General features: G+C 26.3%; 2 protein-coding genes across 2 annotated transcripts; one reads left to right on the forward strand and one right to left on the reverse strand.

Annotated features, from left to right (window-relative positions):
- The first annotated feature begins 4,077 nt into the window (after positions 1 to 4,077).
- LOC107994344 (uncharacterized) lies at positions 4,078 to 9,370 on the forward strand. Its single transcript, XM_062075085.1, has 3 exons — positions 4,078 to 4,437; positions 8,190 to 8,515; positions 8,796 to 9,370. Exons 1-3 carry the CDS (start codon positions 4,332 to 4,334, stop codon positions 8,796 to 8,798), a joined length of 435 nt encoding a protein of 144 aa, XP_061931069.1. The 5' UTR covers positions 4,078 to 4,331; the 3' UTR covers positions 8,799 to 9,370.
- A 457-nt stretch (positions 9,371 to 9,827) lies between these two features.
- Positions 9,828 to 14,002, reverse strand: LOC107994334 (zinc finger protein 184). Its single transcript, XM_017051182.3, has 2 exons — positions 11,719 to 14,002; positions 9,828 to 11,585 (listed from the first exon to the last, which is right to left on the reverse strand). The coding sequence occupies exons 1-2, from the start codon at positions 13,318 to 13,320 to the stop codon at positions 10,008 to 10,010; spliced, it is 3,180 nt and encodes a 1,059-aa protein (XP_016906671.2). The 5' UTR covers positions 13,321 to 14,002; the 3' UTR covers positions 9,828 to 10,007.
- Positions 14,003 to 14,283: the final 281 nt, after the last annotated feature.

The raw sequence follows: 14,283 nt of genomic DNA on the forward strand, positions 1-14,283 counted from the left end.
ACAAAAACATATTCAATTTTTCTAATTTAAAATCCTATGGAAGTCTGTTTTAATTTATTCTTATGGACTTCGGTAAATTGAGTGTCATAAATAGAAAAAAAATAAATTGTGTGTCATACAATGATTCAGTTGGATTTAGATAAAATGTTTGTACAACAATTTATCTATAGATTTAAATAAAATAATATATATATTCTGTTCAATATTCAATATTCTAAAATTTACTAAAACTTATTCGAAATAAGTTTTTGTTACATAAACAATTATATATTATGAACATATATTATATATTAAATTAAAATTCAGAAATAGTTATTTATATATAAAAGAATATCAGTGTATTTACTTTTAGTGAAGGGCTTCGCTACACAAGCGATATTGCAATACGGTATTGCTGTATATCCAGCTAAACATTCTCGCTTTTCCGTCGTCTCACTTTATCTAATATAAATTTAAAATGCTTGTTAATCAATCCTTATCGGAAACACGTATAAGTATTTTTTATCATTTTTGATCTTTAGAATTCACCCTTAAAAAGTATTTCATATTTTTATAAATACCCTGTATATAATTCATATAATATTTAATATCTTTTAAAAAACTATAAAGTTAATAGTAGATTAATTTTAGGTTAAAACAATGATATAATAATAAGTATAATAGTAATAGATGTTATATTTATAAATTTTGCAGTTATAAATAAGAAAATATCTTTACGTTTGAAGAAATATCTGTGAATTCTTGAACACAATATTAATCGAATAAAACGTCTTACTCGTGGTAACTGATGATACGCGTAAACCACTTACGAGACGTACGTAGTATGGTGGGTAACCGGAGACCTGTATAACTATAGAAAAAACATAGAGGTATAAAGAAATTACATTTTTTTAACATTTAGAAGATCCTTTTTATTTTTTAAAATTCATCAAAATTTTTAATTTTGAAATTATATTGATTATGTGAAACAAGATAAAATATTTGCATCTTTGATGTAAAATTTGAACAAAAACATCATTAATATATTTGAAGAAAAAATAAAGATAATTTGGCTATATACCTTTATATTATTATAAAGTTATATAAAACCGAAAACATATATATTAAATTGTTCTATATAGTAACCGATTTACTAACATTTAAGTTAAAATCAAAACTATGTATTAACAAGTTTTAAAAGATTAGATACCATATATTGTATTTGTAATCAATAAAATTGCTGTATTATTATTGCTCACTATTCAATACTTTATTACGTGCATTTCATGGTAAGAATGTTTAATTTAAAAGATTTATTTAATTTAAAAGATAAATTTATTTGAAAAGATAGAATATTTAAGTGTTAGAAGATTGCGCATGTGTTGGAAAGTCTGGTGATTCTAACCGACCAATCGCGTTTCAACTTCAGGACAATCTTTTTTTTGTGGAAGATTATCCTGAACGGTTAAAATAAGAGACTTTCACTTGATCATTTATATGATCATATTCTTTTATTATAATTGTTTACTTCATTTTGTTTTAATTTTTTTGTTTCAACTTTATTTTAATTATCTAAATGTTTATAATATGATAATTATCATAATTTGTTATAAACTTAACCATATTCTTCGAAATACTGTTCGGTTTATAATCCTTCGAAATCGAAAAACCGATTTGACCTCGAGAAACCCATTACAGCCCTAATTCCATATCCCTCGTCGTCATAAACGTCAAAACAAATTACACAACGATTATATTTGTGTAAGACCTTGACCGTTCAATTCTTTTTCCTATAAGAATGATATCTTAATATTTTTAAATATTAGTTGTAAACAAAATCTAAAATATAGAAAAAGTTACAAATTTTTTAAACCAAAAAACTATAAAGAATAAGTTTCCTTTTTTTATATTATTTTTTATATATTTTTCTTTTATAATGCAACAAATGCAATAAAATTTTAATTTTATAATTTTTCTGAATAATGAAAAAATCATATCCATTAGGAAGATATCATATATTTAAAATTAAAAAAAATATAAAATTGTGAACAATTTAAATTATATAGATACTTATACATGTAAGAAGATTTAAACTACAAGCGAATACAATAGCACAAGTATGGAAAAAGATACTGGTCACACGTGGTAAATGCAACAGCACTGACTATATATATAAGCAGTGATCGACATCGGCCCTTTGAGACAAAGGAATCACGAAGATAATAAAAACATAATCCTTTTTTGGCGCGCTTATTTCGCTAAGTTATTTATAATTCTTAACTATTAATATATATTTATATAATTCATAAATAATAATAATAATAAACTATGTATATTCTTATTCAATTTTCTTATATATTTAATTTAGTTTAATCTTATTTTAATTTTATTTACATATTAGACTTTAAATTTTTATCAATATTAAAAAAACAGATATTTATAATGTTATGTTGAATATAATTAAATATATTGTAAAAAAATTCTTATTTTGTAAATTTCAATTTAAAAAATGAATTTTTTAGAAATTGAAATATATATAATTATAATTTTGATATTTCAATTACAAAATAAATCGTTTTTCAAAATAGAATTTTTAACAATTCAATAAGAATTCAATTTTAATGGATGTAATCAATAAATGTAATAAGAACGAAATCTTCATAATGTAATTAAACTTGCATACGAAATATACACAAAAAATTTTGATTTTAAATAAAAACAAATTAAATTAAATAATCAATACATCCATTAATAATTTATTTTAACATATATACATATATACATATATATACTAAATTATAAATAAATACATTTTTAGAAAAATTGTGAACATAAATATAATTTTGAATAAGTATCATTGTAACTATTATATAAAAAAAGAAAAAAATGATGCATAAAAAGTATGCGTTTTTACTGGTTGAGAAAAGACTTACATAAGAGACTTATTTCAAACATCGAAGAATTTTTTTTTCAGATTTTTATCTAAAAAATCATAATAATTAATCATAATAATTAATCATAATCTAAGCAAAACCAATATGTAAAAAATAATATTATTCAGTTGTGTTTAATTGAACTTTTTTTTTCAGCTTTTTCTTCAAGTCAAAGTTTTATTTTAATAATTGCATATATTATACAAAATTCTGAATTATTTTTATAACAAATTAAGTTGAAAATTTTTTTGCGATCAATAATAAATGAAAAGGAAACTAAATTTCAGTTTCTGATATATCTGATTCACTTTATAATTATTGAAAAACAATCTATTAAATTGAAATAATCTATTGAAGTATATAATTATATAATTTGAAGTATATAGTAGTCTTTCTTCGGTTCAAGTTAACGAACTACGCACTCCGTTACTATGATCGCTACTGATCGATTAGCCCGATTCGTACTACTCGTACTTCTTGAATGAAAATTGTAAAATTTAAAGCTTTTTCTCAATTTTTCTCAAACAACATTTCTCAATGAAGTGCTAAATCTATAATATATATATATAAATTTTTTTAATTTTATTTTTTTCTATCATATGTAACATTTCAATTAAACATTAAAAATTATCATATTGAAATCAAGAATGATTGATTTAGAGTAGAGAAATAAATCTATATAATATTTCAATATATATTTGTATTGTAATTAATTGTCCAGTTATTTTTTATAAAATTTATATTTTTTTAATCTCTATAATGTTTTGTATTTTAATTGAATGATGAATTATTTACATATTTTATATATTTCTCTTGTTCACAGATCAATTATCATAAAAAGATTTCATTAAAAAAATTAAAAAAACTTTAAACAAAGAAAGAAATATTGGACACATTAGATTAAGCTTTTAGGTTAATTTAGTACTCATATATAAAAAATTAAAATGGGCGAAGAATTTTTTAAAATCCAAATTATTATTATATTAATTTCATATTCCAAATTATTCAATCTCTTAGATCTCTTCAATTCAAATTTATAAATTTAATGCTTAATTATTTAATTTCAATTAGAGAATATAATATATAAAAAAAATTATATTGAAAAATTCAAAAAATCAGATTATATATTAGATTATAGATTATATATCTTCAATACCAATATTTTTTTATAAAAATGAATCTAAGACACTAAGTAATGATATATCCAGCATTAATTCATACCAACAAAAGTCGTTCACGAAAGGGAGAAAATTCACTAGCAATTATTATCAGAACGTGTCGAAAAGGTGTTCATACAGTGCCGTAAAATACGGGGGCAACAGCTGGTGTATAGCGATTGATATTGATTTAAAGCACGCGGAGCCGGTTGCCGGGCAGTCACGGGCTAAGCGGTACGTTGAACAGGAGACCGGGACTCAAATGCCTCCCGAGTGCGAGGAAATAGAGGGCCACGAGGAGAAGACTTCCTGCATCGATGGCAGAATCAAAGAACATCTGCAGTTTTCGCCAACCTTCACGCTATGCGGTGCGAATATTTATCCTCGTTCTTTCCTTCACTTCCGTTTTCTCTTTTCTTCTTACGTTGCACCGCTTGTAGGACTCAGGTTTTATCTTCATTACTGAATAGTCGAATTTCATGCCGGGTGTAATACGTGCTAGCGATACATGCTTCTCAATCAGTGTCACAAAAAAAGTGTCAAAGAAGATTTTTTTTTTTGATTTTTGAAAGATCTAGTTGAAGTTAGTTGAAGTTCTTGTGAAAGTTTATGGTTGTATTCCTCAATAGTGTGTTGTGTACATATATATATATATATTATATATATAATATATATATACATATTATTTTTCATTTGATATTATATAATATTTGCAGAAGTATGGAAAGAATTTTTAAAACAAAGAGACTCAGTAAAACGGAATTGAAGAATATTATTATTCAAAATTTATTGCAAGTCATATTCATCTGCTTATTGTACAGTTATTTTATAGCTTTGACATAACTAACTTTTATGTGCGAAATCGCAATACAAAAACCACATACCTTTTGTTTTGTGTAAAACATAGAAGAAGAGCGTGTTTTACTGTGCCTCTTTAGTTTATACTTTATTACATGTTCTTTGGTGTGCCTTCAAAGAATCTTCTTTGTTTCTTGGTTTGTAGAATGAACTACATTTCATAAATGATTCGGAAGAATAATACGTGCGCTGACTTCTAGTAAATTTACATTATTATGTTTTAAACATTTATTGATTTTATGAATCATAACTTTGATTTTAATCGTTTAAATTTATATAATAAAAGATAAATCTATAGATTTCTAAGATCCTAATCGATTGCAATTATTTTGAAATATTTTATCAAGAACTATTTCAAACAACTTTGTTCTCTACATATACATGGCTTTAGTTTCCAAATATGCAGAAATAAGAGAAATATTCTTATTTTTTTAATTTTTATAAATGGAATAAATCAAAAAAAGTTATTAATTATATTATTAATTATATTATTAACTATAAATTATTCAATATTTAATGAGAGAAAGAGATAAAGTAGGAAGGACTTTATTCTAAAGACACCCTAAAAGTAGCTATCAACCATGATGATTAGACGAAAAGAAATACTACACGTTCCGTGTGTAGTGAAGCTCAGTTGTTCAGGGGCGGTTTAAATACATGGTTAGGAAAGGATGGAGGAAGGGAAAGGGTAACGTACGGATTTGATTGATTTCTCATGGTATAGGGTTTTGAACAGACTGACTAGGAGACTGGTCAGTGACAGGTCAGGCGTGCTATCGTACAGGCAGATCGTATACTTATGCTGATCGAGGATCGAACGGGATCGAAAAATACATTGATCGCAGCTTTCAACGCCTTAAGTCTATCTTCTTCTTCGTTTGTCAACAATTTGGTTCGTTTATGTTTTTCTTCTTGCTTTTCATTTTAAAGCAAAATTTTCTTCTTTTTTATTTTTATTTTTTTTTATATATGAACAAAATTATTATAATTTAATATAAATTCTTAATTTTTTAAATTTGATAATTAAAGATATAATGTAAATCTAAAAGTATAAATCTTTAATGTGCATAATAAATTTTATAGAGTATCGTATTGACAACGAAGTATTGTGACTGACGTCACTATCAATATATCAAACTCTAGTCAATTGATATTAAAACAGTTTTCACTTCATTCTTAACTCAGAAATCAGTATTTTTCTTTAATATATTCTCACTTCTATCTATCTAAATACTACATTGTTAAATAAATAACTAAAAATATTGATAATAAATTTTTCAATTAAATATTTTTACTTAATATTTAATTTTTCATATTTAATTTAAATTTCAAATTTTCGTACAATAGTTCTTTTGTAATGTTTATTACAAAAAGTTTTTTCTTGAAAACAACATTATGTATTAATTTAAATTTATCAATTCATATATTCATTATCAATATTCATTTAAAATTTATTCTATATATATACGCGCTATCAATTTTTGAATTCTATTATCAATCTATTAATCTAATTTCAATATTCCAATTCAAAAATTCCTTTTTCTACATCATTATTAATCTTATGTTATATAAATAATTGTTTTATAGAAAGTTTTAAGGATTAATTAATTCAATTGTTTGTAACGAAATCGACCTGTATTCATATGATTATAGTAGTAATAATAGAAAATTGTAGTAAATTAAGAGAAAATTGTATTGGCCAATTAACCGTGCTATCTATGTAGAGTATATATGCGTGCTACGTAAGTTTACAGCGGTGTCTGTGCGAACCTCAGCGCCTTGGGTTAACAGGGTTAATTAGTTCAAAGTAGCTTCCATCTGCGCCGGTGTCTGGACAATGTGATTAAAGATTTTACACGGTTGTTCCACCTCAGTCACTTCAATTCTTCGAATAAATAGCGTGACTTTTTTTATCATTTGTTTTTGTCAAACTGTTATTTAATGCATATCGTAATAGTTGTATTTTTAAACATATTATATTGATTATATGAATAATTAAAAATTATATAATTTCTAAAACATTATTTTTTTTTAACATAAATTCAGAGTACATACATATAATTTCTTATAATTTAAAATGTTATTAGTTTGTGTAAGAATAGAATATTGCATTTACCGCTAAAATTACTGATAATTTTCAAATGTATTGTAAGATAAATTTAGGTAAAAAAATTAAAAAATTGAAATATTATTTATCTCCAATACTTATCTTATCAAAAATTCGATATTACTTAACATAAATTTTTAAACTTAAATTGTGATATAAATACTTTATTTAATATAAGATATATATATATATATATACAGAAAATGATTACAATTTCATAAATATTGCATTTTTATTTATTATCTTCATTTTATAAAAATTAAATTTTAATACTGTCATTAATTATTATTAAAAATTTTATGTTTTATATAAGTTTGAAAATAACAATATTCAAATAAGCGCTATTTTAAAATTAAATCGTTTGAAACCAGTATGGCTGCAATGATTCTCTATATGAAGAGGTTATGTTTTCATTTCTACAACAAGTGATATGTATTATTTTACATATTTGATTTTTAAAAAAATTCGTAACTCGTGAAATATGGTATCAATATTATACAGAAATCTCTTGATTTTAAAACGATTTTTACTTTTATTCATACAATTTTCATCATGTAAGTATTTTTTAATATATGATCGATTTCCGAAAAAACTACACAATTGTCATATCTTTCTTTACAATATAATATCTATTATTGAATAATTCAAAAATGATAACAATTTTTTTTATTTTTTTATATTTTATATGAAAATTTATAATATATAAATAAATAATATATAATTTTATATAAATTATATGTCAATAATTTAAAACATTTATATGATCATTTTGAATCAGGATTTGAGCGGCAAATTTAACTGAATTAAAATCAACAAATGAAAATCGACCGAAACGATTACACATATATAGTAAAATATGATATCTAATTAGATATCATATTAGATATCAAATAGCCGTAATTAAAAAAATGGAAATAACAGAAATCTAATTATCTTGATCATTATATTTGATTACATAAATAGTGAAGGATATAATGCAATTTTTAACATTTCATAATTTCTAATACGTATTTCGCTCAGTATTCTTTCGAAAGTTAAAGTAATAGTTGCAGAGAATAATTAATAAGAAAATAATAATAAGAAAGTAATTTGTTGCATAGTAAGTTATGATATTATTTTTATTATATTTTAATAATAAAAATTATTTATTTATAGGTCGTCGGACGATGGTGAATAAAATCTGGTGTCAAGAAGGAGCAAAAAAGTGGTTTTTTAAGAAAAATCAACCATTACATCCACGAGTTTTGTCCGAACCAAAATGTCAGAAATATGTAGCCACCTGGTATCTATTATATCGTTGGTTAATTTTTATGGCCTGGGCTTGTATTGTCATATGTTCAATTTTCGAATTTGGTAGTTACAAACCTATGTTAGCGTACGATAAATGGCCAATTTATATGACCAACTGGGATTTAGTATTAGGATTCACTCAAGCTTTACTTGGCGGTTTTCTCGTATTGAGAAGATGGAATCTACAAAAGGTATCGGGCTTCGATCCTTCTACGTTGATGCTAGGATCGATGGACAGAGTTTATTTGTTCCTTTATGTTATAACTACTAATACAGCGATTGTAATTACGATTACTTATTGGAGTAGTATATATGATCCTACAATTCATTATTTGGATCCTTTAAATATTATGTTACACATATGTAACAGTATTTTAATGATAATAGATTTTTGTATCACGAGCATTCCGTTTAGATTAAGGAACTTTTGGTGGTGTTTAATTTTAGTTATTTTGTACATTATATTTTCAGTAATATATTATTTGGTTGGTGGAGTAGACAAGAATGGTTACCATTATATCTATAAAATTCTTGACTGGAAAAAACCTATTCAAGCTTCATTGGTGTGTATAGGTGAAGCTATCTTAATAACCATATTGCATTCTTTAATGTGTTTCTTAGATATGATAAAGAATAGATTGTATTTGAAAATTGACAAAAAATTAGGAAGATCATATTTAGAAACACAGATGTCTAAAAGAGAAAAAAATATCGATATTGTTTAAAATAAAAGTGATAATAGGCAATTTTTTTTTTTATATAATTTTAAAACGTATTATTTGTATTTTACAATTATATATTTAAAAATTGTAATTTCCTTATATATTTTTTTAATTACAAAATAGCGTAAAGGAAAATGAAAGTGATTTTCTTACATTCTTTAATAAATATTTAATAAGACTTCGACAATAAATATATATACGAAATTGTAAAACATAAAAATGTACGTTTGTGTATTTATGATTTATATAATTGTATTTATAATTATATTATTACAGAATAATATTCCTCAAATTATTTTTAAATAAACTTTAAGTTGATATAAATTGAATTTAAACAAATAAATCATATATATTACGGTAAATAATTTAATTGTTAGTTACAAAAATTGTAGATAGAATTGTAGTAATATAAAAATTTATTATAAAGAAAATAATGTATTAAACATATTTTTAATACACGCACACATACACGCATTTAGTTTAGTTTGATGAAGTTTGTATTTTATCAACATTTTTTAATTATTGTATACCAATCTTATAAAAACATTTTAATTTTTCATTTACATCTCAGCATATTTTAATTTTAAATTGAGATTATTGAATTATATTATTATACAATTAGTAAAAATTCTCAATGTATGAAATGTATAGCGTATAAACTACTCACATCCTACAATATGTATATTTAATATCTTAATTCTAGTAAACGAATTTTATTATACATATTTATATACACAAGGTTTTAGGAATTTTATATACAATAGAAGAACAATGAATAAACTTTTTGGAAAAATAGCAACAATTTATTAATAAAATAACGATTTGAAGCAATTATGGACTGTAGTATAAATGAATGTAAGGCTAAGCAAGCCTTTGATCACAGACCATATTAAAACTTATCCTACATTAAAAGATAACAATGATCAGCTTATTTCACCAATTTTCAAAATACACTCACTTATTATTCAAGTTCTCGCAGATTTATAGTATTTTCAGATGGTACTGAATCAAGTAATAGTACCTGATACTCTGTTCCTACTACATCATCTTGATAATACATTGAAGGCAATTCCTCTGTGAGCAATAAACCTTCTTCTAAATCACTCGTACCTACTACAACATCGGATGATCCGACAACCGAATCTAACACAGCACCGTTTGCTTTTAATTTCCACACGTCGGAAAAAGTTAAATCAGTTCGTGCAGATCCTTGATCTTTTTTCATATGTTGATTAGATAATTGTTTATGTGTAGTAATATTTGAAGAAGATTCTGATGTTTTTACTATATTATTAAGAGGTGGTGGTTCTGGTTCAGGAAGAGAACGATCTGTTTTCGATGAAGTACTGAAAATAACAGCATCATAAGGTGCTACCATTATCATTTGTTCTGTAGGTTTTGATACCGAAGGAGCAGTGTATAAAATGTAATCAATATTACACACAGAATCTCCAGACATTTTACCAGTTGTTTTATCGCACTCTTCAACACGAGTACCATGTATCTTTAACATATGTGCTCTAAGCGTAGCTTTCGTAGAATACGAACGTGTACAAGATTCAACTGGGCAATGATATAAAGTCTTAGATTGATCTCGTGGAGGCACTGTATCGTTTTTAATTTGATTTTCATTACTATCCTGAATTACTGTGTTATTATATTCAGTTTTTTCTTTTATTATAGATGTATTCAGGCAAGCTACATTTATATTCAGATCTATTGACTTTCTTTTTGATTTCACAACCGGATTTACTCTGGAACATTGTATATCTTTCACTTTGCTCCGTTTTTGACTACTGATGTTATCGTGTGTATTTGTCTCTATTTCTTCTTTAACTTGATGCTTCTTTATATGAACATACAAACTACTTTTCGCAGAAAATTTCGCATTACATATACAACATTGAAAATATCTTCCTTCTTTATGCGTTAATCTATGTTCTTTAAGATGTTCTGATCTCATAAATGCTTTCCCACATGAAGGAACATCACATATAAATTTCCGTTCATTAGTGTGTTTCTTTTGATGTCTTTTTAATTTACTAGAGGAAGAAAATGCCCATTGGCAACCTTGAAATGTACAAAGATAGGGTTTACAGCCAGTATGCGAACGTATGTGTGCTTTTAGCCTACAAGGCTTATCAAATACTTTACCACAACCTGGCCACGAGCATTTTACATCTACTTCTTTATAACTATGGCATCTTTGATGCGATGTCAAAGCATTACTACTATAATACCTTTTGCCACATCCTTCATGTTTACAAATATATGGAGCATGACTTTGATCATGAGTCTTCATATGTAGTTCCAAGGCTCTTTTTGTCTGAAACTTTTCTTGGCAGTCTGGTACTTGACATAATATTCTATTTGGGCGACTATGCAATTTTGCATGACTCCATAAATTATAAATTGTAGTAAATCGACGATTACAACCTTCTACCTCGCAAACATAATCTTTACGTTTCAAATGTGTTTCTTTATGTCTTTTGAGTTTGAATTCCGAATAAAATGCCCAAGCACATCCTTCAAAATCACACTGAAAAAAAAACAAACATAAATAAATATATTATCTTTATTTAATTAAATCTTTATTTGAGAAATTAGAAGAAAGTAAAAATAAACAAAAATTGTAAAGATTTGTGAATTAAAGATATGCACAATTTATATACCTTGAAAGGTCTTACACCATAGTGTGCTAGTAAATGGCCTTTTAGAGCATAAAGTTTACTAAATTGTCTATTGCAATCATCACGTGGACAAAGCCATATTTTTCCATTTTCGTTTACAGATACTGGTTGTAGATTATCATCTGTAATACCTAATTCTTCTAAAGCATTAGATATCACCATTTCATGTTGATTACTAGGATTTTCTGTACTATGTTCCATTGTTCCATTCCACACAGTTGATGTTTCAATTTTTGGTAATTTTGGAAAATTTCCTGTAGCTTCTATAAGTTCAGAAGTTTTTCCTTGATAAATCTGTTCTTCAGTACCTGTATTTATAACAATTTGTGTCATATTTGAAATTTTATCTGTTGATATAGCTACAACAGCCATTGTGCTATCTTCAGTATCTACAGCATCTTCTCCAGATATTTTTATTTCATTGTCTAATTTCTTTTCTATTGTTTCCGATATTTTTTTACGTTTCTTAATAATACGTGGTTCTAGTTTTACCTTAGCTTTTGTTTTTAATTGTTCAATTATAGCATTTTCAGAATCACCATCAACCAGTTTTGTATCTGTCAATTCATGTATAGTATTTTCTGAATTGAGATCTTGCACATAGAGATTCGTAGTATCATTACACAAACTATTATTTTTTTGCAATTCAATTTCTTTATTTACGTTATTTATATTATGAAAATCATCTACAACAACTTGTGTAGATTTATTCCGCAATTCCTGATTATCTGGGATCATAACTTTCTTCATAAGCGAAGTTTGTTCAGTCTCTGTACATATTTCTTCGTCATCCCTATTAGGGACACTTAAAGTAGGTTGAGCACTCGTTGACGGTAAAATTTCACCGGCAACCATCATGTCATCGGGAGATAACGCCAAAGGATCTAAATGATCCAATTGAAATTCTGGTAGTATAAAGCTATCTTTTTCATCGAGTAACTTCTCATTTTGGAGCTCATGAAGTAAAGGATCATAACCTAAATTGAGTTTCTTGTCAGACAAATCGATGTCGATTGATAATCCGTCAGGGTCCTTTTCCAGAAAAGCGTGCTGGAGTTCCTCGCCCAGGTATCGGTCGACGCCCTCCTCGACTCCAGATTTGATCGCGTCGAGGTCCATGCTCGACACGGATTCCGTCCGCGTTTTTAACCATTTCTCAATATCAGCTACAGTCTCGACATCGGCAGCTTTACCGATCACGTCAACGTTCGATTCGCCTGTAACACTGTTCGTCACTTGGTTATTTTCAATCCACTCTCTTTCGTGATACTGTACACTCTCGTCGTCACTCCTCGTTATCTGTTTTTCTTTTTTATTTGTTTCCTCTCTTTTGTCCTCATCCGGTGAAGCGGGTAGCAAATTTAATTGGTTGTAACCTACCGATCCACCCACAATGCCAACCTCTCCGTGCGCCCAACCGCGAACCGAACACAAACCTCGTCGATTACGAAAGATTCGCGGGATTTGTTTTGACTTGCAAGCGGAGGGAGTTCCTTTACGAGACATTTGACTGCCCCGTAGCCAGCTCTGTAGGGGTTCACACACAGCAACAACGCCGCCATCGAAGGAAATCTTGTAGCTCATAGGCAGCCTACCGTATTGAGAATTGAATGAAATTCATAAACATAGATGGCATTATATGACTTTGTAGTTTCCCGCGATTTTCCAATTAAGAGCCTTAATACATATTATAATTATTATTATTTTTATTTATTTATAAAAATATTTATAATATAATATTTTCTTTATAATCTTTCACTAAAATTATGTCATATTAAGTTCCTGTTACCTCGTATTAAATAATAGTTAATATTTGAATAATTAACTTATAGTTAAATATATGCGTTAAAAATATTTTATAAGATTACATATAGTGAGAGAATAGATTCGATAAGTAACGAATTTTCGATAGTATTGTTTTCTAATAAAATGATTCAAAATTCTTTTTTATTCCCTCTATTGTAAAGGTTTTCGTTTGTTGAAATTCCACTGCTGCGCTGTCGCCGAGTCGTGCCTCGCGTCAAAACACTCGCGTCATGTATCAAAGTATACTATGTTTTGCAAAATTCTCGTTTTAACGAATTAGATTATAAAACCGAGAATATAATATCTATATTCTTTATATTAAGACACATTATAATTATGAAGAAGAAACGATGAAAATGTATTTAATTGACGTCTCATATTTTTTCTTTACTCGTCAAGAATTAATATAAACAAGGAAAACAAATGATGAGAGAAAGACAGAGATAGGGTAAAAATATTGAATTCAGCGCCATCTTCAGAGTGCCATAAATGAAACACAAAAAAGAAGGATAAAAAATAATTGAAAAAGAATAGAGAATAAAATGAGAAGAGACCGCTAGTGTCATCTCTCAAATATATCTTTAAAGAATTATCTTTTAACATTCAAGAGATGGCATTGATGATTAATTCCTATTCTATCTTATCTTTGACACCAAAGATGGTGTTAGGGATCAATTCTTATTCTATCTTTATCCTTTTTTTAATTATTTTATATCCTTTTTTTGTGTTTTATTTTCAGCA

This window comes from Apis cerana, linkage group LG5, assembly GCF_029169275.1.
Source record: "Apis cerana isolate GH-2021 linkage group LG5, AcerK_1.0, whole genome shotgun sequence".
In the NCBI taxonomy this organism is placed as follows: domain Eukaryota; kingdom Metazoa; phylum Arthropoda; class Insecta; order Hymenoptera; family Apidae; genus Apis; species Apis cerana.

Coding starts and splice junctions, on each gene's coding strand:
- LOC107994344 (XM_062075085.1), top strand. CDS start 4,332: ATGCCTCCCGAGTGCGAGGAAATAGAGGGCCACGAGGAGAAGACTTCC. Junction 4,438..8,189: donor GCCAACCTTCACGCTATGCG/GTGCGAATATTT, acceptor ATTTATTTATAG/GTCGTCGGACGATGGTGAAT.
- LOC107994334 (XM_017051182.3), bottom strand. CDS start 13,320: ATGAGCTACAAGATTTCCTTCGATGGCGGCGTTGTTGCTGTGTGTGAA. Junction 11,586..11,718: donor ATGGTGTAAGACCTTTCAAG/GTATATAAATTG, acceptor TTTTTTTTTCAG/TGTGATTTTGAAGGATGTGC.